The following is a 22,888-nucleotide window of genomic DNA, read 5'->3' as shown; positions in this document are numbered from 1 at the left end:
ATGTTGAATACTGACTCCTCAAGCACTTAAAATGAGATTTATACTCTAATACCCTCCTGAGCCAGAGCTTTGAAATGAAATATTTCTAAGGAAGTAAATTCTCTTCTGGTGTGAATGAGTAGCATTCCACACAACCTCAAGTCACTAAAGCTGTATGGTTTGTGTCTGTGGAGAGTAAAAAGACTGTTAGATGACCATGACTGGCTTTTCAACACTTCGAGGGTTTTGAAAACTGTTAACACATTTCTTTTCCCTTCTCTAGTCATCTAAAGAATTGAATAAAAGGTACATGAAGTATGGGTTAAGTGCACTGTAGTGAGTACTAGGCCTAGCATGCTGGATGCTTCATTTAGTATTTGTGAGCTTTTGAAAACACACTGCTAGTAATCAGAGCTACCTTTATAAACCTTGCAAATAATGAAATTTAGAAAAGCAGCTTTAGACTTGTTGCTGTAACTGACTGGTTTTGAAGTGTTTTGCACATGTTCTGTAGTACATTAATTAAACAAATAGCATGTAAAAACATCAGCTCAATTTTAAATCTCTACACAGACATTTTTAAAAGGATGCTCCTTGTAGTTTTTGCTATATATACATATACAACAACCATTGTGACCATGCTTCCACTTTTAGACATACCACTGACGGTATGTCTTATCAGTCAGATGGTATCACGTTTCCTTTTTCACTGATCTGGTTCTGCAACACTTGGTCTCTGAAAGGTTAAAACACAAAGCAACACAGGTAGTTTGACTATGTTTCTGAACACAAGTCCAGAAAAATGAGACAAAGTAGATTTCAAAACCTGGCTAGGAGACTACGAGCTGATGTTTTCCTATGGCTTTCCACAAGCACTGCCTGATTCAGGGTGTGTCACAGGGCTGGTGCCACATCATAACTGCATCTGCCTGTACACACCAGTAAATGCATACAATCACCAACAGTTCTCTGCCATGGGGGATTTTCTCAAGGGAGTTATTTTGGTGAGTCCCATCCTTTATGAGAGACGTGTTCAACCATAAGCCCATATTCCCCAAAAAAATTCTCTATGGTAAAGGGAAAACATTCAGAGCAGTTGGCTGCAGGCTTCTCCCGTGCAAACCCCCAAAACTGCACTGCCCAGCCCACCACCCCTGACTCTCCCCAGAGGGCTTGGGCACTGTGCAGTGAGTATCAAACATTCCCCTGTTGGTGCTGCCTCAGCCATCACAGGGATATGTGTGCTGACACCAACTGGGGTATAACACTGACACCGTGGTTTCAGTTTGCAGTCAAATTACAACCCCGGGAGAGCGATCTGAAGAGAATGTGCCAAAGACCCCTTCAAGGTTTCTATAAATTTCCAGAATTAGAACTATAAATCTGGACTCACCTGTTGCAAGTCAAACTGTCTGGCCATGTATCTGCATTTAGTTTATTGCATAAGATTAGAGCAGGCAAGGCTTTCTGTCCACTTGATCTTTACATTTTTACTTACACAATCAAGTTTATTCTGCTTGGTGCATGGGCTTGGTTATTACTTTAGTTTGATAATACCGGTCTACATAAAATAGGTTAAGAACAAGTCTATTTAACAATGCATGTTTTTCTTAAGAAAGTGTATTTAATATTTGTTGTACTTTGTTAAGATTATGCATAATTAACTACTTCGGTGACTGAAATAAAATGAAGGGGAGAAATATAAAATTCAGATGCCTTGAAAAAAAACCTTCCATTTTCTTGAGTTTGCTTCTGTCCTAGGGTTAAAAATGTTTGGGGTTTTTTTATACAATGAACCCAGTAAATACAGGACAATTAAGTGGAATCTATCTTCCCTCTCATGTTTTTTAGCTTGCCACAAGCAGCTGCTTTACACTACATCTCTGGAGTCAGCTGCTGTAGTTAGCTCTAAGGTTTGTAACCTTTAAAGGCTTGCATTAGCAAGCCCAAACCCCTGTGTTCTTGAGAGTCTTGCAGAGTACTTCCACACCTTCACATTCTCATGGGTTAAGTGTAAACAGACCCATGAGCACTCTCACTGTACTCCTGATTCAAAACTGCAGTATGGTGTAAATGTTCAAAATCAGGGAGACAGCTTCTCCTTGTATGCTGTCCTTAAGTTCCCATGAAATATTCAAAGCAGCACATGTCATGTGGTCTTTGCTTCTGGCCTTTGGAAAACTATGCTATGCTGCAAAGAATTTACACAGACAGATATGTGTTTTCTTCCAAATAGGTTACTTTCTGCAATGGATACCACCCTCTCTTTAGAGAAGGTGCCCAGTGCTTTTTCACTGTTTGAGCACTATGCAGACAGTCCAGGACAAAGCAATCAACACTCCTTACAACACGTGGCTGGTAAGAAATTCCAGATATTGTCTTCACAAAAGCTAACATTTTGGCAATACTTTGGAAACTTCAGGAAGCTAATAACAGAATCTATATGAGAAGTGTAGATTTGCAAACCATGTAATTAGCAATCACAGTTGAATGTAAAACGAGGTTTAATTGTGCACAAGTGTTTGGCTTATAGTAGGTACAGTAAGATGAGCAAGAGGGAGAAGTGCTAAATTGGGGGATTCTTGCATCATTTTAGACATCTGTACCTGAGACAAGCAGAAAGTCTTGATCTCTAAATCTCCCAGGGCTAAAGAAGTTGCTTTTCCTTGCATACAGAGATAGAAGAAGCAATTAAAGGGTCTCCTGAGCTCTCTTCTTCTGAGGGTGGCAGTCCCAGAATGCTTGGTGTGGGAATGAGAGCAGGGGGCTGATTGATGAGGTCAGGCTGCGGTCCCTGGACTTGTCACAAGTGAATGGAGGCACCTGAAATTCCCAAGGGATGTGAAAGGGAAAGTGGTTAACTATAGCTAGAAACAGCCTCTGCCTGGGAGGGTAGCACTAAAAATTACCCATGAGAAAGGGGTTTACTTATCTCTGTCTGATATTTCATGTCCTTTAAAAAGCCTGACTGGGTTTTCTGCTCTGCCTATATACATAGGTGTATTATCTTGATCCGGACAGCTGTCAACAGAGATCTTATCAGCACCATTTTGTGGATTCATTTTCTTCATAATGGGACCCCACTCCAGGGTTTCTTTTTCAAGAGAACAGTGGTTTAGGGATCTCACATCTCACTGTCATGCTTTGTGCCCTCCCATGCATCAGCACATGCGCCACTGCCATCATAGTCATTCCCTGGGTTTTGAAGGGAAGCCCCTTTGTCATGTGTTCGGTTCATGAGCACTGAAACTAGAGCATTAGATTCCCTAAGTTGATTTGTTCATGGCTGGATTTTCAAGACTAATGGGACCCTGGAGAAGTGCCCACCTTGTGCTGACTCTTTGGTGTCTAATAAGGGCTGAGTGCACTTCGTAGCAGTGTCAGTATGGGGAGATTATATCTCTCCTCCACACCACTGCTTTTATTAGACTTGGAGGAACTCAAATATATCTGAGATGTTAATGTCCTTGTCAGATGTGTATGAATTTGCCTGTGGCATTTGAAGCTTCTCCAGTGAAGTTGGACAGGCATTTGTGTATGCAGCATTATCTCAGTGTCATTTTTTTAGGAAGTCAGATAAAAAGACCATTTTTGTAACTCACTCTGCCAGTTAACTTGCTGTTGTAAATGTGTTGTGTTTCTTGGCTTAGTTCCTAAACCTCCTCTTGCAGTCCCATGGGTGCAGTCATTCATTCCTCCTAGGCTCCTGCCTACTGGCAAGGTCATACAGGAGAATGGAGCCACGTAGTTCTTTTTCCCACAAGCCTCTCCAGCATTTATTTTCCTAAACTGCTGAAGTCTGCTTTCCGGGTTAGTTTGCATTAGCTACTGGGTTTGCTGGCTCCAGACCAGTTTGCTTTGACAAACTGCAAATGAATAATTGTCCACTAGAAGAGATATTTAAAGTGCCTTATCCTTTATGCCGACTTAATATCTAAAATACCTAATTTTCTGTCTTCATTTTTACTGCAAAGTATTTCAACTGCTACCATGATTTTTACTTTGGTAAGCAACAGACAAAAAATTTGGTGTGTTTTTTGTCATTTGTTTGATAGTTTGTTTTTTCAAGGTTACAACCTTCCTGAAGAAAAATAGTTACGTGTATATATGAAACTTGATTTGGAGTTGAATGGAATTGAATGGCTATGAATTTATCACATACTGGGGACCATTTTCAGACACTTGGAATTTTATTTGACTGAAGCCATATGATGAAATAAATGTGAATGTGCCAGATTTCTTCAATCTGTGTATTTTCCTTCAGAAAGAATTGTGTTTTACTGAACAATTTCATAGAACATTATTTTCACCACTTCAGAAATATTTTCCTTCAAAATGCCCTCCATTTCCAAATTTTCCATATCCACTAATGAAAAGACCTTTTCCCTCAAGTTCTTCATCCTTTCATGTAATCCATTTCCATTCATAAATGCATTAGCATAAAAACCCCTTGCAGAATGCTGATGAACATAATGGAACCCAGGTTCTGCCTGGGAATAGAAAAGAGGGAATAATTAAAAAATTAAAAATTATTATTTCCAAAGCCCACTGCAGGTCCTGGCCTTTTATACTGGAAGGCAAGGACCTTTGCTGATTGTAAAAAAGTTTCAAATAGAGTCACAGAGGAATGTGTCTGCTCTCCTTCTTCAAGTACACAATGCCAAGGAAATAAGGAAATATTGTCTCTCATTACACCGGAAAACACATGGAATGCTGTGGAGATTACACAGCATGACAGAAAACTTCCTTACAATACAGGACTTCAATGAAAACTGAACTGATGAGAACATATGCCACTCTTCTGTTGAAAAATATCAGTTAGTCAACCTCATATTGCAAATACCTCATTTTTGATTAAAATTCACTTAAAAGGGACCATTTAAAAGAGGATAATGCATAAATGTTCTGTTTCTGAAGAGAATAGTTCAGCTTCCTGTTTTGAAATTGCTTCCTAATAAATAGTTTCATATTATGCAAAAGGAAATTAGAAATCAAATGTTTCTCAATATTGCTGAACTGAATTTTGATCTATGATTTTTTTTTCCAGAAGTTTCATTCAGTAAACTAGCTTCTGTTCAGATTTGGTGTAATAATAGATCTTGCAACTCTGGGGTTTCTGCGATCAAAAATAGTGGTTTCTAGGCAACTTCATGGGGAAAAAATGGTTTCCCCATCATGTCCACTGAAAGGAAGTATTTTCCGAAAGATGATAAATTTCCTAATTGCCAACTCTAGATGCAGTCAAAAGACAAAATGAGGATTGTTTTTAGCAATAAGAAGGATAATTTTTTTTCAATGGGTAGCAGATGTAATGCTACTGTACTGGTGGCTCTCTGTATAAATCATAAGGAAACAGCCAGCATCTGCATTTGCCTTGTTCATGCCACAGGGGATTATCATCATTACTGTGGAGATAACTGAAAAGAGAACTGAAGCTTTCTGCTGAGATTCTAAGAGAATTCATGAAATATGGAAATTTACTGGGTGAAGAAATAGAACCATGTATTTTCGTTCCCTGCAATCATTTTAACAATTATCATCTTTTGGGGCTTTTTGTTTCTTTCTTTGCCCTCCCTCTCTTCTATGACATAATCACAGAGGTAAACAATATCTCATCTGGGGCTGGATCTGTGTCAATCAGGAGACAAAAGTTGGTGTGAAAGCTGGGGAACCTTGGAAATCTTTGAAGCACTTGTGAGGAATGATTCTGGTAGCCCCAGGGTTCAGGTGCCTTGGCAGAGTTCAGCTTCACCTGCAAACCAAGGATTCTCAGTCCGCTTGGTCTGTGGGGAAATGACCATGGCAGGAAGGAGTGCCAAGCTGTGCATGGGCAGTAGGAGCCCACCCCAGGGCAGAGTGCAGTTAGAGCCTTCTCTAAGAGCGCAGTTAGAGCCTTCCTTGCCTGAAGCACATCCCTGCTGCTGTCACTGGCACTGACACACTGCATGAATCCCTTCCTGCTGTGGCAGGTCCTTTCCGCTGCCCACGTTTCTGGGATCAGTACACACATTTCTCTGTGGAGGAGGGTACAAGCACATGCTTTGTGCTGGGTTTGACTGGTCCCAGTACTCAGACTGCATCTTATTTTGTCCAGACTTGTGAGGGAAATGGGGGGCTTCCAATGCTGAGCAGATACTTTTTTCTGTTCCTAGTTTATGAGGATCTGTTGCTCTAAGACTGCACCAGTATTCTGTATTTCCTGCTGCACTTGCTCTCTGGAAATATGCAACCTGAGTGAAAATAAGCAATTGGGTTGACTCATGAATTTGTAGGTAATTCGGCTGACAACACAGGAGCACGTATAACAATGGGAAACTTTCCTCTCAGTCCCACAGACACCGACTGTCATACCTCAGGAGCCAAACTCAGCCACCAGCACCTCCATAGCTGTCTACTGGGCTGTGAATGATGGGGACACCATCGACTGCTTCCAGGTCTACTGTATGGAGGAGCTGCAAGCCAGCAAAGATGCAGGGGGTGCGTAAGATCTGCCCTTTCTGCCCTGGCTTGGGGTAAGCAGGTGGGAGGATGAGCTGCAGGGGAGTGGCCATGACATGGGAAGAGGAAAGGCTGTGAAGACATAATGTATAAAACTAAAGACAGGCAATGGTGGGGGAGATTGTGAGGAAGCTGCTGCGTCTTCTCCTCCCCTTTGTCTCCACAAATGCAAGATAATATCATGCTCTGTAAAGTCAAGGGCAGTTGTTTTCACCTGTTGAAGTGCCTTTTCATGAAGAGGCCTGACCATCAGAGAGGATGTGTCTATGCTGCCCCATTGTTACTCATGGGGACTTCAGACAGAGCTTCCAAGGGGAGAGCTCCCATTATGTTTTTGGGACCCTTCATGTGCTTCAGAAATGTCCTCATTGAAAAAGCATTAGGAAGTATTTCCACATGTAGACAAAGATTTTTTTTTTCAAAATATTTCAAACATTAAAAATTTAAATTTAGTAAAGGGGATTGAAATGCTCATTTGTTAAAAAGCTCAAAGCAGAGAAGGCTCTGCATAAATCCATGTATGCATATACATCTAGGCTAAAGGATGTTAAGGGCTTTTTGTAATATGCTATTTATACCTAAGTGCTATATAGTTCATTATGAGGAATTGTTGCTATATAGTGGTGACACCAGGGTTGGTAACTGCTGCTTGCATGTCCCAAACTTGCAGTCCAGTAGGACTGAGAGCAATAATCTCCACTTCCCATGAATGGCATTTGTACTCTCAACTCAAGGGCATGTCTAAAGCTTTGTCAGTCAGAGTGAAATATGGAGATCTTAGCTAGTAATAATTTCTAGATCTTTTCCAATTGACTGTTTTTAATGTGTTATTTGAGAGTTTTAGTTGTAAGCCCTCCCAGTGCAGCAGTGTGAGGTCCTGTGCATGTGTGTGTTCTCCTAGCTTTAGTGGAAGAGTACAGAGTGACAGTGAAAGAGAGCCACTGCATTCTGGAGGACCTGGAGCCAGATCGCTGCTACAGTGTGTGGGTCATGGCTGTGAATGGCACAGGCTGCAGTCTACCCAGTGAAAAAGCCGTTTTTAAAACAGGTATGTACATTTTTGGTAATTTGATTATTATTACAAGTTTCAGGTCCTTAGACTAATTCAGTCCACAGTGTTACTGACACAGAAGAAACTGCTCCATTTTGCCCATCTGGCAGATAGCAGGCAGTTCATGGTCATTCCCTTGTTTGCTCAGAGATAGTGACATAATTGCTCCTGAGAGGAAACTTGAAGGCATTCAGATTTGAAGATGTTTCCAGTATTGGGCCACATGGCTGCAGCATCAGGGTGGCACATTATGTATTTATCTTCTGAGTGTGTTGCACTGCTCCATGGAAGCTCTGGGAAAGCCACCTGGCTGCTCCCTACTGCTGCTCCCTCTCCTGCCCACAGTGGAGGAGATGGCTGCATGTTTTGCCTCTATCCCATTCACCTGACTACATCTATGTTGCATTGATTTAAGCCATTAATTTTTCAAGGGAAGGACTGCTTTACTGAGGTTGCATGCTGTGTCTTGCTGAGTGGGACACAAATCTCAGGTGTGGCTGAGAGGCTCTGCTGTTGTTTAAGTAGTATAAATTGAGATGAGTAACTAGATGAGTATTGCTTATGAGCTTCATTTGACTGATTAAGTTTTCTCATCATTAATTTCTTTAATAATTTGTATTGACAAAACTATTGCTTCTTGAATTGCGAGCAAGGAGAAGCATCCTTGTGTTTGAGGCCCTCCTGTCAGACAATTTTTTCAGTGCTGCAGGATAAAAACAATTACTGCATTCCTGAAGTCACAAATACAGGCAAGGATTTCTAACAATTTCATAGCAAAATATTCTATGTTCCATTCAGTTCCACACTGAGTTTCTTGTCAAAATTACTTGGCAGCAGCCAGAGCTTCAAGCCTTTTGCTTAACCTACTAGACTTCACATATGTTGATAATTCTCCCCAATACTTAATTTGCGATTTATATTTTAACAAAGGTTATTTTCCAGAGAACTCAAAGGGGAAATTCAAATTTTTGGCTTCAGCAATGCAACTGTGAACATAGTGGAGACTTTCTGCCAAATGCACAAATAATTATGAGTTATTGCTACCTAATAAATCATCATTTTAAAATGAGGTTTCACCTTTCTAAAACGACTATTTTTAAGAAATCTCTTTGTCTTTTGGTGTCAAGCTCACTACATGTTTTTTCCTAAAAATTGAATCCTTCTAAGAAAAGATAATTTATATGAGTCTTTAATGGCTTCCTTCAGCCTGTTTCTTTAAGAAAACAAATAAACTGGGTAAAATGTGGGCTTATTAAACACCTTCCCTGAAACTCAGCTGAGCTCCCTCTGGAGTGCATGAGCCCCAGATGGACTTTTTGGGGACACTGCTGAGGACTGGCTGATGCAAAATTGCTGCATCTTTTCAACACCGAAGGCAGAAAGATAAGCACCAGTAATGGAAGCCAATTCTTCAGGGGGAGTCCAGCTGCTTTGATACAAATTTCAATTCTTCAAGTATCCCAATAGAGTCAGAAGCGAGAATGTAGAGGTTTTTTTAGTAATTCAGATTGAAAGTTCACACATACAAGAAAATAATTTGCTTATATATGCATTTATAGGAATACACACCTTAATAGCTGAACAAAGCTGAGTCTCTTCCAGTTGTTGGGAATGCTCACAAAACTTCTCTGTTGGCATTGCACCCATGGAAGTGTCAGTGTAGCCTGGAGAGTTGTGGGGAATGCAAGTAAATGCTGCTGTAGCATCCCCCCAGAGCCCCCCAACTCTTGCTCCTCCACCTCCCAGACTCACAGCTTGCCCTCCCTCCACTGAGGAACATTCTGTTTCCAAACAATATTTTCTGTGAGGGGATGATGCTGAAGGCAAGAAGTATCCCTCTATCCCCCAGAGCCCTCCCCCCTAACTGATCTTCTCTCTCCTTGCAGTCCTAAAGACACCGAAGTAGACACATCTGCTGTTGCTCAAAACCTGCATGATTTTCACCCTGTTGGCTCTTTGCCTCTTACACAATCACTTGCATGAGTTCCAGAATATTACACTAAAATTAGATTTTGTATTCTAGCTGCAGTTAATTTGTTAAAAAAATCTCAGAAGCACAGTAACAGCTTTTTCTAGTATGCTCACTTCAGCTACTCTTTAGACAGCTATTTTCAAATTACAGTAAAAATTTTAATGTCTTGTGACATGCTGTTTACACATACATACCTGTAGGTATGTGTGAAAGCTGCTGACTGCAGGTATTTGAGGATTCGGCTATTAATTTTTCATTCTTTAGCAGGGATGCATTTAGAAACAGACAATAATCAAATTTACCAGGAAATAATTAAAGAACTAAGGAAGCTACAAAGAGGTATTACCAGATGATGGTCTATCTCACAAGTGCATTGTTCTGCTAAATACATACATTAGCTCTTTCTGTAGTAAAACATAAAGTAAATCTTAACCTGAATGGCTAACCTCCTTATTTTCACTAAACCAGGAAACTGTTAAATATTTGTATTTTTTTTCTTTTCTAGTAAAAACAAACCATTTTCTTAAAAAACAGAATGCATCTGGAATGTTTCCTGTAATTCTATTTGATTACCTTGTCATAAAATAATCTAATCCCTACTTTTGTCTTAGGCTTCCTATTTGGAAGCCCAAAAGAAAAATTAATTTTTCTTACTTTTTTTTTAATTAGTACCATTTCTTTTAGAATTAGCATTAGGATTGTTTATGTGAGTTTCACAACAGGTAAGGTGTTTTCTGTTGCCATTTCCCAGAATGGGGAAAAAGAAGAGAATACAACTGATCCATTTTCAGCCTACAGTGTTGAATATGCAGTTTCACACAATAGCTTTTGATTACTTGCAGCTAGTGCATTATTTTATATTCAGTTTTCTGTATTGCAGTTGGGCCTGTAGCTCTTAAGCAGAATCTCTAAAAAGGAGAAATTACGGGACCGAATTTTAGCATTGCAAAAATAATGAAGACATAATTAAACAGAAAGTCAGCATCTCCCTGTCATTTTTGCAGCAGCACATTTGTTCTGATGCAGTTCATGCAGGGGCTGCTGAGGACAGGATTGAGGTGATGCAGAGACCTGTAGGAAGTGCTGCTTCGGTGCTCTGCTCCTTGCAGACTGGCAGAAATGAGGAAACATTGCTTGAGGAAAGGCATAAAAATTAACCTTTCTAAAGTAAATGTGACAAATGCACAACTATTCACAATGACTTTCCCAGCATGTTTTTATTGTTTGTTTTCCCTGTAACGTAGCCCTCTGCCATTCAAATACAAACAAGCAAAAGATCACTGCTGGATAAGCAAAGATCTATCGCGTGGGTTTTCACGGAGGTGACTGTTCCTTCCCTTCCAAAGACGCCCCTCGGGCACCCTCCTCACAGCACAGCTAACATGTCCTTGTGTCCCCAGCGCCCGCTGTGCCCACCATCAGGGCCGAGGACTGCACCGTGTGCTGGGACACAGCCACTGTCCGCTGGCGCGCCGCATCCGTGTCCGCCGAGTCCTTTATCCTGGAGTACTGCCGGCAGCACTCTCCGGAAGGAGAAGGCCTCAGGTCAGTGCCTCGGTCACACCGGCAGCCGCTGGGCCCGGCCTGCGGAGCGCCGCTCGTTACGCAAGAGATTATTCCGCCTGCAGCCACGCAAGGAGGAAATCTGCTTCTGTGTGTTGAGGAATTTAAGGGGCCGGCACTAATCCGTGAGATTAGGCTGAGACATAAAAATACTTCCTTTTCATTCTGCTTAACTGGACAATCCCTTTCATTTGGGGCCAAAACCGCGGAGATGTTGTGCTGCGTGCAATCAAGCACAAGTTCGGGGCTGTGCTGGGCGGGGAAGCCATGGCGGCCGCGGAGCTGGCGCTGCCCCAGGGCAAGGCAGAGCAGGGCAGCTCCACGGGAAGGCGAGTGATGGAGGAACGTGGCCGAGTTTGCTCTTTCCTTTGTGGAGAACAAGATGGAAGTCGTCTCTGGGCATAGTAAGGGTGATATGGGTGTTTCAGTAATACTAGTAACCCATCTGTGCTGTCTAGACGTGCTTGCAGAGACCTCACAACACACAGCTGAGCTCGGTGCTGCCTGGCTGTGCAGGCATGCCACAGGGCTTCAAAAGTAGCTTTGAAATTCAGGGTAGTGGCTGTTTATGCCAGACCCTCTCTGGTTTCCCCTATGCTAAGCCTGTGCTGCATAGAGGAGTGGACAAGGAGGGATGTTGGCACCTCTGAGCCGGGTAACTCTGCACTCTGCTGAAATGCCCAGAAAATTGTTGCAGAATCATCAAATCTTAGAATAGCCTTGATTGGAAGAGATCTTAAAGATCATCTAGTTCTAACCCCTCAGCTGTAGGCAGGGAACTACATGGTGGTCTGCATGTCCTTAGGGCTTGGGGGTCTTTGTTTGTTTGCCTTATAAAAACAGTGACAATATTCTAGCAAAATGCAGCTGCACGGGTCTGAGGAGTTTTGTGGAGAGTGGTAACTTGCCATACAGAACCCTGTAAAAGAGCCTCAGCGCAGCTGAGGTTGTCTTTTTCACTTCCTGAGAAGCTGGATTAGGGTCTTCAACTATGGGCTAGTTCACATGGACATCATGAAGATGGGGTAGAGAGGGACGAGCTGCTTGAAGAGGAGGGAAGGGCTTGCAGTCAAAATTAGTTAAGTGGACTGAAGTGTTCTTAGCTTTGTAGGACAGAAGTACAACTGAAATTGTGAATGCCTTGCTCCTTACAAAAGTAGGCTGAAAACTGAAACTAAAAATTTCTGTGTGGGTGGGAGACTTTTTATCATGCAGTACCAGTGTGCTGCATTACTGCAATCAAGGAGAGGTCTCGCCCAGTGCTCCTGCTTCTCGGAGGGGCTTGCTGTGTTTCGTACCTATTTCAGGAGGCCATCACATCCCTGTCAACCTGCCAAAGTCACTCTTGGTCAAAGATAATGAAGCTGAAATACATGCTGGTTGTTTGCCCTCAAGTTTCCGTGCTGTTATCTGAAACTGACTTTTTACTTCTAAACCAGAAGCTGTGCTGATTTCTGTAATCCGTGAGCAAGGTGTTGGTAACATAAGTGTTTTCTTGTGTCGTGATAAATGTGGCAAAAAAGCTTCCAGAACAGACCCCTTTGCTTTCTCAAGTGACTTTGTGTAAAATCTAATGTGTTTATAATTATACTGAGTCACATTTGACTTTTTGGCCTCCCTGTTAGCAGAAGCTAGCCTTTAACTGTGACAAGTGTGAAAACTTTCCACAGGACAAAAAAATGAATTTTCTCAGAATTGCTATAGCTTAAAATTCTCTATTTGTAGAAGAGCTTTGACCTCTTTTTGTGTGTCAAAGACAATGTTTTACCCCTTACTTTCCCTGAAAAGTATTTCCCTCTTTTTTTTTCCCTAATTAACCCCTTGAGAATAACCTGGAAATCTTCTGTATTGTCGCAAGTTGTTATAGTGATGGAGAAATTTTTTTAAAGATTTCTATTTAAGATTTTAGATAAAGTTGAGGGGGGGAAAAGCCTACTGCTAGATGGAGAATTGCCTGTATCACTCATCATATCCAAGGCCCCCAAAGGTGCAATTTAGAATTAGAAATCAACTTGACTCGAAGTCAATCAACTTGACTAGAAGCCAAGTACCTATATAAGGTAGAATAAAACTCTGACTCTATGCACACCCAGAATTTTGATTTCAAATCTTGTAGATGTTTGGTTGGTTGTTTTTGTTTTTTTTTTTCCTTGGAAAGCTTGGGGATTGTCCTTTGCAGGTTTCCTGAGCAACGTGCATCTTGGGGATCAGCTGAATGTGGAGCCCTCTCATAGACAGCCTGTGCCTTTTGTGCGTGCAGCAGCCCTGGAGCTAAGCAATCTCCCAGTCCCTGGGTGGGAGTTCAGACACATTTCTCAGCAACCCTAGAAGGTTCACTCAGTGCTTGCTGCTGCGAGCACAGTGTGAAAGCAGAGGTCAGGAAAGAACATTCAAGAAAAGTTCAGGAGAAGGCAGCATGGTCCCATCCCCATAAGGCTACTTCTACGGATGTCATTCTGGAAGCTCACCCAAGGGAAAGGACACTCCCAAGGGAGCAAACAGGGAGAAATGCCCTCATTGAACAGCTAGGGACTGGTCTGAGTCAGCGACATGTAGACTTCAGCATGCCACAGAATCACAGTGTGGTTGAGGCTGGAAGGGACCTTTGGAGATCATCTAGAGTAACACCCCTGATCAAACAGGGCCCCCTAGAGCCAGTTGCCCAAGATGCTTTTGAATAACTCCAAGAACATCCTTGGAGCAATCCCAGCTCCCCAGGGAGAGAGCATGAAGCATATCTGGAAATGAAACCACACTAAAGTTTCCTTTCAAATACTGTCAAAAAACAGAACAAAACAAACCAACCAAACAAAAAAACCACAAAACCCCAGTCGCGGGAAATGGATTTGTAGAAGGCCCACACAGAATGCATCCGTATGCAAATTTTGAGATAAGAAATGCTGACTTAGAAATGCCATGGAATAGGACAGATATTGTTGAGAGAAATGGAGCTAGAAAAAAGTTTCAAATGATGACCTTGCAAATAAGACTAGATACTTTGGAGAAATAGAACAATGAATGATGCATTGGGGTAGGACCCACAAGGAGTAGTTTTAGATGGTTGGTTTTAAGGCACACAGTATGGTGTGGCAAAAAGCTGATAGGCCAAGAAACGCTTAGAATGTATTGGAATTAGGAAATTATTGGCTTCTGATTGTGATGGTGTGAATTATCTGTATTGTCTCACCATTCTCATGAGACTGAAAATGGAATCAAAGTTTTTTAAATGCCTCTCAGTTGCCCCATATCTAAGTTAAGAAAAACGTATTATCCAACACTCAACCAACCAAAACATACAAAAAACCAACCAACCAAAAAAACTCCACCCAAATCTACATTCTCCCTTCTCCTTTCTGTCTTCTTGCCAGCTTGCCACCTGAGGGACATAATTTCATATAAAATCACCTTAAATTTTCAGCAAAAATGAGTCCCTGGCCTGCTGCAGTGGTTTTAAAGCTCTTTCCCAGGTTGAATATTTTTCCAGAATCTTTTTGAGTGACTCTTTGAAATGTTTCTTTCAGTTTCAAGAGCTCTGCTATTTTCTTACTGTTCAGCCTCTTTGTGTTGAGAAGTCAATGGAGTTGTGGGTGGAAGATGGAAAGCTGTGAGAAATGTAGTCCAGGGATTAGGTATGTAGGCTGTTCAGATGGAAAGCCTGTGTCACATCATGAGAAATCTGTAAGACTCAGGGAGGCAGAAATAAGTGCAGTATGCAGTGAGCTTGTGAAAGTGGAAGTTACTGTATGTCATCCTCTCTGACAGTGCAAGACCAGCACTTCTAGGGAATGAAATTTTTGGGTTACTGATGAAGCAAGTCTAATGCTGGAACAAAAGGAGCAAGTTTCCCTCCTCTTTCATTGCCCACATGATAGTCATGGTAGCTCAGGAAACAGGGTGTTGGAAACACAGAACCTTCCTTCCCTCTAACTCTGCCAATTGCAGATAGCAGCAAGCAGGGGGTGTTTTGGTGACCTAATCCCAAAACAGCCTGAGCTGGGACAGAGGAGAGGAGAGGAAAGGAGGCATGTGGCACAGCTGGGAGCAAACTCGGAGCTATTTGCTCTTTATTTTTAGCTTAAAGAGCTTTTTTCCACTCATGGTGCACCCTTTCTGTACGCTTCCACATGTATCTTGAGAAGCTTGCATGCTTTCACCCTAACTCCATGTCAGTGATAGCACAGCTCTGGAGGTACTGTTTCAGTGGGATCTTGGGGGTGGAAATGACAATTATAGCACAGAGGGTGTTGTGAATCACTGCAAGGCATCTCATTTGCTGGGTTCAGGCGATATTTAAAAAGTATCCCCTAGATGTTGTTTCCTTTAAATAAATGGGGATGCTGATGAGAGAAATGAACATGAAAACACAGGATCAGATGTCCCTAAAACCAAAGAAATCACAGATTTAGCATAAAACTGCTACTATAATATTCATTGGCAAGTTAAAGGTGAAGGAACATGCAAGTCCTTTTTGTTCTGCTTTAAATAGCACATACCTGATATTTGAAGAGTGGATTTTCAGCCTTACAGATTCATCTTACAATGAAAGGATTGAGAGGAGATACTTAAAATAGTTAACTTCGAATGCTTCTTGACTTTCTGTGCACTAATTTTTGTATCAACAATACCAAGAAATTGAGAGGACAGTGCAAGTAAGATAACATTTAATCTAAAGACCAGGATGCCTCACACTTTGGTAACAACATTATTACATCTCAAATAATCTCTGAAGTGGGCAGGTGTATATAAAGTAGAAACTATCTGACATTAGAAATGTTGTAGGTGGATTTCTTTTTCTTTCAAAATTACAGTTCACTACTTAAGGTGAGCTTGAGGAAGATCCATCTGCAGTGCTTGTTACAAGAAATCAGAAATGAAACAGCCTTCCACCAACACAGTCAGGATGCATTTTCCCTCGCCTTCTCCTACACATAACCTGTATGCTGTAAGCTGCTAAGCACTAATCATACCTTCTCCTCATACTTGCTTTCGTGAAGTCAGTCTAAAGCATGATAAACTACTGTGATTGCTGGGGACCCCTCAGTATTCACTCTCCCCTTTTACCCTACCCTCTAGACAGGAGAGGCAACAGATAGCAAGACCTATTTTTTCTTTGCATGCAGCTTCTTTTGCTCATGGATCTGGCTCAGAATGTAGCAAATGAAATTCCTTCTTGTCAGCATATTCTGCTTCATTAGTTGGCAGCAGCAGGACTGTTTTTAAGCCTTAATCATAGCTAAAATTGATGGGCTCTTATTCTCAGGCAGCTTAAAGCTGGCTGAAATAGATTACCAAGCAGATAATGCTTTCAAAAATCTGATCACCGTTTTACAGCCCAGATCAGATTAAAGTCAAGATTTTTCTGTCTCACTATTATGACTGAAAAGCAGCATGCTATTGACCTCCGATTTAAATTTGCATCCAAATTCTGATTTGGAGAATTTCGTATTTGTAAGAGACCAAAGTCTGAACTTCGGTCACTGACCCTATTCTGCAAGTGACTGGACCCAACCTGTTTTCTAAATACCTATGAGACATGTCTGGGATCTACACTTCAGATTATGAATACCCCATGTCTACTTATTATACCACAATGTAACTATCTAATTGAATTTAGAAGTGATTTTGTATTTTATTATTTAATCATCTGATGAATAGTACATAGTGAAAAAGATCTCCTAATTTCTCTGGAAGGATACTGACCTACATGACATTTTCCAGAAGACAGAAGAAGGAGCCATGTACAGGGCATCACTGTGCTTAAGGCATGCTGATCTACATAGTGCCACAGACAGCTTTCAAGGAATAGCTTAGCATATCCTCTTTTCATGTCACTTGTAACTCTTTGCTTAAAATTCCTCTCTGGTGGTCTGTGCTTCAGTGCTTCAGATTCACATCAAAGATGTCAGTGTGCTGCTTTTAAGGAACAGGTTGGGTAAGTCTTGCCTAGGAAGCTTGGGCAAATTTCTTCAAAGCTTAGGTGCCTACCTCTTTTCCCCTGCCTCTGCTTCTGTCCTGTTTTTCCTTTCTCTCCTTTCATATTTGCCTCCTTTCTCAGTTCCCATCTTTTAGTTTTCTTCGATTCATAATTTTTTTTTTCTCTCGTCTCCTATACTCAAGTCTAAAGAGCTTGTGTTCTCATTAGTCAATTCATCAGGTTGCACCTCTTCCCTAAACCTTTCAGCCTGCTGTGCTGTCAGTGCCTTGCTGAAGTGGTCTTGCGGTCAGGGCCTTGGTGAGTCATGAGGGTGAAGCAAACCATGCAATTTCTGCCATTTCTCTTTACTACATCAGTTCCAGCATTAATGTAACACATTCCCTGAAAGTAGCATAGTCTTGTGCTGATCATGCCAGAGCCCCAGACTCTTTGAAATTCTTTTAAATTGAAGGAACACATCACAGAAGCACCCAGTGCATTTTCTTGATGCTCTTAATCGCCCTTAATGACAACTGTCAGTGCAAAATACCTGTCACAGACTAATAAGAATGACACACCCGTCTTTTCTGAAGATGCCATCCTCCTAGAAAGAGATGTGTGTGGTGTAAGCAGGAATCTGCTATATTGAGAGTGGTGAGATTTTACCTTGATGTGATAAATGCAGCAGAAGCAGGCATGTGAAAAATCCCGGATGAGCACTGATTATTCATCAGTTTGTACTGCTCTCTGGTGGGATATGTGTGTAAAAACAGTAACCCCTAATGAATAGAACAATCTGATCTGACTGCTGACTTGCTTGCCTTACCTCCTCTGGGGTCACAGCAATTTGTCTTCAAAAAGTAATTTATTTAGTCTAGCTTTTCACAGGGGCATTGCTTGCCATTGTGGAGAGAGACCATTGTGGGCTCCACTCTCAAACCTGAGGTAGAAGGGAAAGTGTCTTGCTCACTCTCCAAAGGCAGGTCTCCCATTCTGGAATTTAAATATTCTCCTTGTAGATTCCTAAAAGCATTTCTTGGAGGAAATTACCTAATTTATACAGATAAACAATCTTTACGTACAGGCATACTATGCAGAGCATGTATTTTGTCTGGCTTATCTGTTATCATAAGAGGCAAAAAAAGAGGAAAATCAAGATCTAGCGCAAAAGAATTTGTTAAGCCAATCTTTCATACTGCTGTCAATGTTGAAAATAAAATGGCATCTTTCTAGCCATCCAAAATACTTTCACTGATACTTTAAAGCACCTGTGAAGCAGATTGAGTGGGTGCTGACTCCTGCTTTCTAGCAGTGTGTGAAGACACCAGGGGTAGAGGATGTGAGGGCTGGAGTTTTTGAGGCACTGCACTGGGGAGCATAGTCAAAGCAGGGAACTGTGTGAAGGCAGCTCTTCTGCTCTGCCTCCTGCAAAACTGCCCTGTTAGAGTGTATGGTGCCACAGCAAAGACAGAGCCCAGGCTTGGCTGTTGAAAGATTTGTCAGTGAGGACTTCCTAATAAGAAGTTAATCACCATTCTATGATGATTTCATGATGAAGAGCATGATTTCTGTGCTGGCTCAGATAATGGTATCAATTCTTTTGGACTTGTAGCATGTTCCTAGATGGTAAAGCACAAGTGTATTCAGTGTCATGTAACTAATTAATTAAAAGTGGGTTTTTTCCTTCAGAAACTTGCTTATTTTGTAAAGAAAAACCAGACTTTTCACAGGAGGCAGATGAGGATTTGACTCTGTGCTGCTTTAATTTTATGTGATCAATTATGCCACAAAACCAACATAAAGTGATCATTACACCAAATGAATGCACTAGGTCATAAGTAAGATAAAGTGAAGACAATCCCTCAAGTGAAATGCTGAAGCTCCTACATAACCCAGTTGTTTGTGAAAACAGTGTTTGTCTTTCTCATTTGGAGTTTCTGTATGGTGTTTGTTATTTCAGTTGTAAACAATACAGTTAGGGAACTTAACTGTTGGCATAAAACAGTCTTCCCTAGTTTGCATATCTGCATACATTTTAATTTATCTTCAACATTTGCAGGTCTTTCGCTGGTATAAAGAAACCCGAATTGAAAGTATCCCTGGAGCCCAATGTGAACTATTTCTTCTACCTGAGGGCTGTCAACCCATTTGGGACAAGTGAACAAAGTGAAGCAGCTCTCATCTCAACTAAAGGTAGATCATAATTTCCTGATGTCAAAACAATGGGGTGGAAAGGGCAAAGTAGCCAAACATTTTTCTTTGGAAATTATACCTGAAGTTTCCCAGTATGGTTGTGACCAAGTTACTGAAATTTTTATCTTGTTAACTCAAATTTATATCCCTTTTTTTTCTGCTTAAAATTAGCATAATCAGGACTTCACTTGAAGCTTGTATATTTATGTCCTGTGTAAAACTAGTGTGACCTCAAGCAAAAATGTTGAATTCCGTCAAAGAGATGAAGTGATTAAGTATTCTTCAGGGATCTCAGTTTGCTTGAATCTGACAGAGCACAATCAGATAAAAGTTGTCATGACTCTAAAGAAAACCTCTCACAATTAAAACCTAATGAATTTTGAGTGATGAGGAAGCATGCAAAGCAGTTTTAAAACTATAAGATTTCCAGATAAATAGTGTTATGTATGGTTCTTCCAAATCAGCCTGAAAATTGAATTTTGCTATTTTGAAAAAAGCAATTGATTGAAAATTATTCAAATTTCTTACATACTCTAAAAGGCCTCTTTATCACCTATCTGCATTTCTGAATATTAAACTTCTGTCTCAGTTTGGAAGACTCCTTGCATTTGCATCCAATTTTCTGTCACTCCTACCTGCCAGCAGATACAACCCTGTCCAGCTAAGATGGCCGTCATTGTTGCTTAACATTTTATGATTCCTCTCATGTTAATGTAGCTAACCTCTCAGATCTGGTGTTTCTTTGTCATGAATTGTACCAGGAACTCGATTTCACCTGCTGAGTGACACAGCACATCCTGCATTGCAAATCTCTTCTAATGCAATCCACCTTCCTGAAAAAGCCAAACTCACTGGGTGAGTAGCAGTATGATAAGCAAAACCATCTTGTGGGGTTCAGGATGGATCCCTCACTTTAATTTTTTTTTGCCAATAGGCATCTTTCACACAACACTAATTTTGTAGAACTGAATCATTTTGGTCATGCAGCCTCTGGACTTCATGCAATTGAACCTCCCTTTCAAACACTGCAAAATCTCAGTACTAAGTCAGTGGTGGGATTGATGTAGAAGGAGGAGTTGGGTGTCACACTTAGGAACGGCCAGGAGGTCAAAGGTAGTGGTACCTTTGACTGCTCGGCTTGTTTCAGCCCATAGTCACCGCTTAATCCATCAGAGTCTCAAAGCAATTTTTTGCTGCACTGAGAAGGTCAGCTTTGTGGGCTTAGTTTTTAATACATTGTGGATAGAAGTAATCCATCTTCCATAGTTTGCTTCTCTGCTGAGGCTATTATCGGTAGTGTTTTCCAAAGTATTTGTGGCTTTGGAGAACTAGGAAGTGCTCCTGGGATATGTTAACATGATTGTACCAGGCTAGCTCTATCCATTGAGAACATTGCAGGGGGGTGGACATATTGATATCAGTCTTAGGACAAGCACAAGTCCCCTTGTATAACTTGTGCCACACTGATATGGCTTCTTAAAAGGTGACGAGGATTTACTGGTTTAAGCACTTCTTGTTGCTGTTACCACTGAATGTACAGAAGATGTTTGTGACTATGTCTGTATGAAACACCAGACTTTCTAGTTTGAACAAGCCTTCTAAATTTGAGGTCTTTTAGATAAGTCTGTCTCAGTGCAAAGATGAAAAGACTCTCAGTTAAAACTTTCATAAAACTCTGCAGTTAGAACAACAGAGTGCAATTCTTTAGTAATTTTTTGTGATGCTTCATGATTTGACTGAAAGAAATATCACAATATGGCTTGTCTACCACCACACTTTCTTTACTGTATTGCCTCTTCCACAAACAGGTTTCCTTCCGTCCTGGGTGAACTGCTGCCTGCTCAAGGATGTCATTACTGGGAAATTGTTGTCTCTGCCTGCAGAAGCTACAGGATTGGGATTTGCTATGAGGCAATAACACAGAACAGTGTTCTGGGGTTGAGTGATACCTCCTGGTGCATGAGGTGCTGTCCTACACAAACCAGGTAAAGAGGATTCAGTATGGTGGCTTGGGAAGTTGTCTTTCATGAAAATAAAACTGGCCAGACACAAGAATCGTGAAAGCAGAAAGGATTCTTCAGCTTCCTTTATGTAAATTTGAATAATAAGAAAAGGCTATCTCCGTAAGATCTTTAGACCTCCTCTTAGTTTAAAAAGTATAAAGCACCTTAAAAAATAAAATTAAACTCAAAATAGATTATTTTAGCACCCTTTATCCAGACAAGGAATAAAACTTAAAGAACTAGTTTGTTGCTGCTGTTATCCTGATTTGCTTCACTAAACACCAGCAATGGTATTTATTTCAATAAATTAAGCCATTTTAGAACCAATTCCATTTGTAGGAGATGTCAAGACTTGATAGGGAATATTTTCTCCAGCCTTGTCCTTCACAGTGATAGACCTCCCCTGCCAATGTGACAGGACTGCAGGGTGCTGGGGTAGTCTGTGGTAGCAGGCCAGTGCCAGGCTGCTTGGAGATTTTTAAGGCACCAGCCTGCTACTTTATAAAGGTGCTCTTGATCTAAACAAGTGTGCTTTTTTCAGTGTGAAATCATACAGATGTATGAACATTACTAGCTAAATGAAACATCCAAGAGGCTTTTTTTTCTACGAGTCCAAAGATACCAAGTGAAAAGGCTTGTCAGGATGCCAGGCAGGGCTTGAAGTGATGCCACATTTGCTTTGCCTACGTACTGAGCAAAATGCTGCAGCCACGTGATAGGCTGCTGTATGCAGCCACCTGTTAATAGATTGGAATTGAGCTGCAGGTTATTTCTGGTAAATTGCTACGGGGAGGCTCATTGTATTCTGGTTTCCATTTTCCCGCAGCTTTCTTTACAGATTTCTTCACACTGGTGTGATGAGTGATGTCCATGTGACGGAGCACCTGGCCAGGATTGGCATCCTGTTGGATTATAGTAGTGGAAGGCTGTTGTTCTTCAATGCAGAGAGAGGACTGGTGCTGTTTGCCATCAGGCACAAATTCACTGATGCTGCTCACCCAGCCTTTGCCCTGGAGAAGGCAGGAGTGCTTACCCTGTGCACAGGAATGGAGCTACCGGAGTTCGTGAAGCAGAGCTAATCTCCTGTTTCACAGTTTCCAGAAAACTGATGAATACAGCATCAGGGGATAGAGAGAGGAAGAGGTCTGCCCGGTAGGGATAGGTAGTCTTCACTGATGAATGCTACGTGCACAGCTCTCCTTCACATCATCAGCAATTGTAGTTTCTGCTCAGATAGATAATCACCCTGAGCCTGGAAGAAAATCAACTCCTTCAGATGGAGCATGCACTTAGTAATACACAGAGCAGTACTTCTAAGGGGATAAAGAAGTTTTGTTAGATATGATAGTGCTAGCTGTCTTTTTAAAGTTAATTATGAACCCATGTATGAAATAAATGCATTTCTCACTGCAATACATGAAAGTCATTGTTTTATCACTTGCCAGGAGAGTCAGAGCCTGAATCCAAGGTGATGTGCATGGAAAATGTATAAAAATTTCAACTGAAATATGCTACAGATTGATAATCCTGTGCCATTGTTTGCCAAATCTTTAATGCACAAATTAAGCAAAGTTGATCATGTAGAGATCCTCATGTTTGCAAAATGGGAGGGGAGTCCCAAGCTAGGCGTTTGTATCAGCCATGTCCAGTCTGAGTATGCTACACCTACCTACCCTGCTCACAGCAGACTAGCAGCTACCTGACTGTGTCAGTAA

General features: G+C 41.3%; 1 protein-coding gene across 1 annotated transcript in view; it reads left to right on the top strand.

The window, feature by feature from the left end:
- The window catches only part of CMYA5 (cardiomyopathy associated 5), a 45,849-nt gene extending 23,263 nt beyond the window's left edge, over positions 1-22,586 (top strand). The window contains exons 5-13 of the mRNA XM_036403208.2: positions 263-285; positions 2,216-2,337; positions 6,307-6,456; positions 7,379-7,525; positions 10,901-11,045; positions 19,037-19,170; positions 19,932-20,025; positions 20,979-21,155; positions 22,000-22,586. Of these exons, the coding sequence (XP_036259101.1) occupies positions 263-285; positions 2,216-2,337; positions 6,307-6,456; positions 7,379-7,525; positions 10,901-11,045; positions 19,037-19,170; positions 19,932-20,025; positions 20,979-21,155; positions 22,000-22,252 (1,245 nt within the window). The 3' untranslated portion in view covers positions 22,253-22,586. The remainder of the gene's footprint in view (positions 1-262; positions 286-2,215; positions 2,338-6,306; positions 6,457-7,378; positions 7,526-10,900; positions 11,046-19,036; positions 19,171-19,931; positions 20,026-20,978; positions 21,156-21,999) is intronic.
- Positions 22,587-22,888: the final 302 nt, after the last annotated feature.

Source organism: Molothrus ater, chromosome Z, assembly GCF_012460135.2.
Source record: "Molothrus ater isolate BHLD 08-10-18 breed brown headed cowbird chromosome Z, BPBGC_Mater_1.1, whole genome shotgun sequence".
NCBI classification, from domain to species: domain Eukaryota; kingdom Metazoa; phylum Chordata; class Aves; order Passeriformes; family Icteridae; genus Molothrus; species Molothrus ater.
The sequence above is the reverse complement of the archived record's forward strand: the minus strand, read 5'-3'. Positions and strand labels throughout refer to the sequence as shown.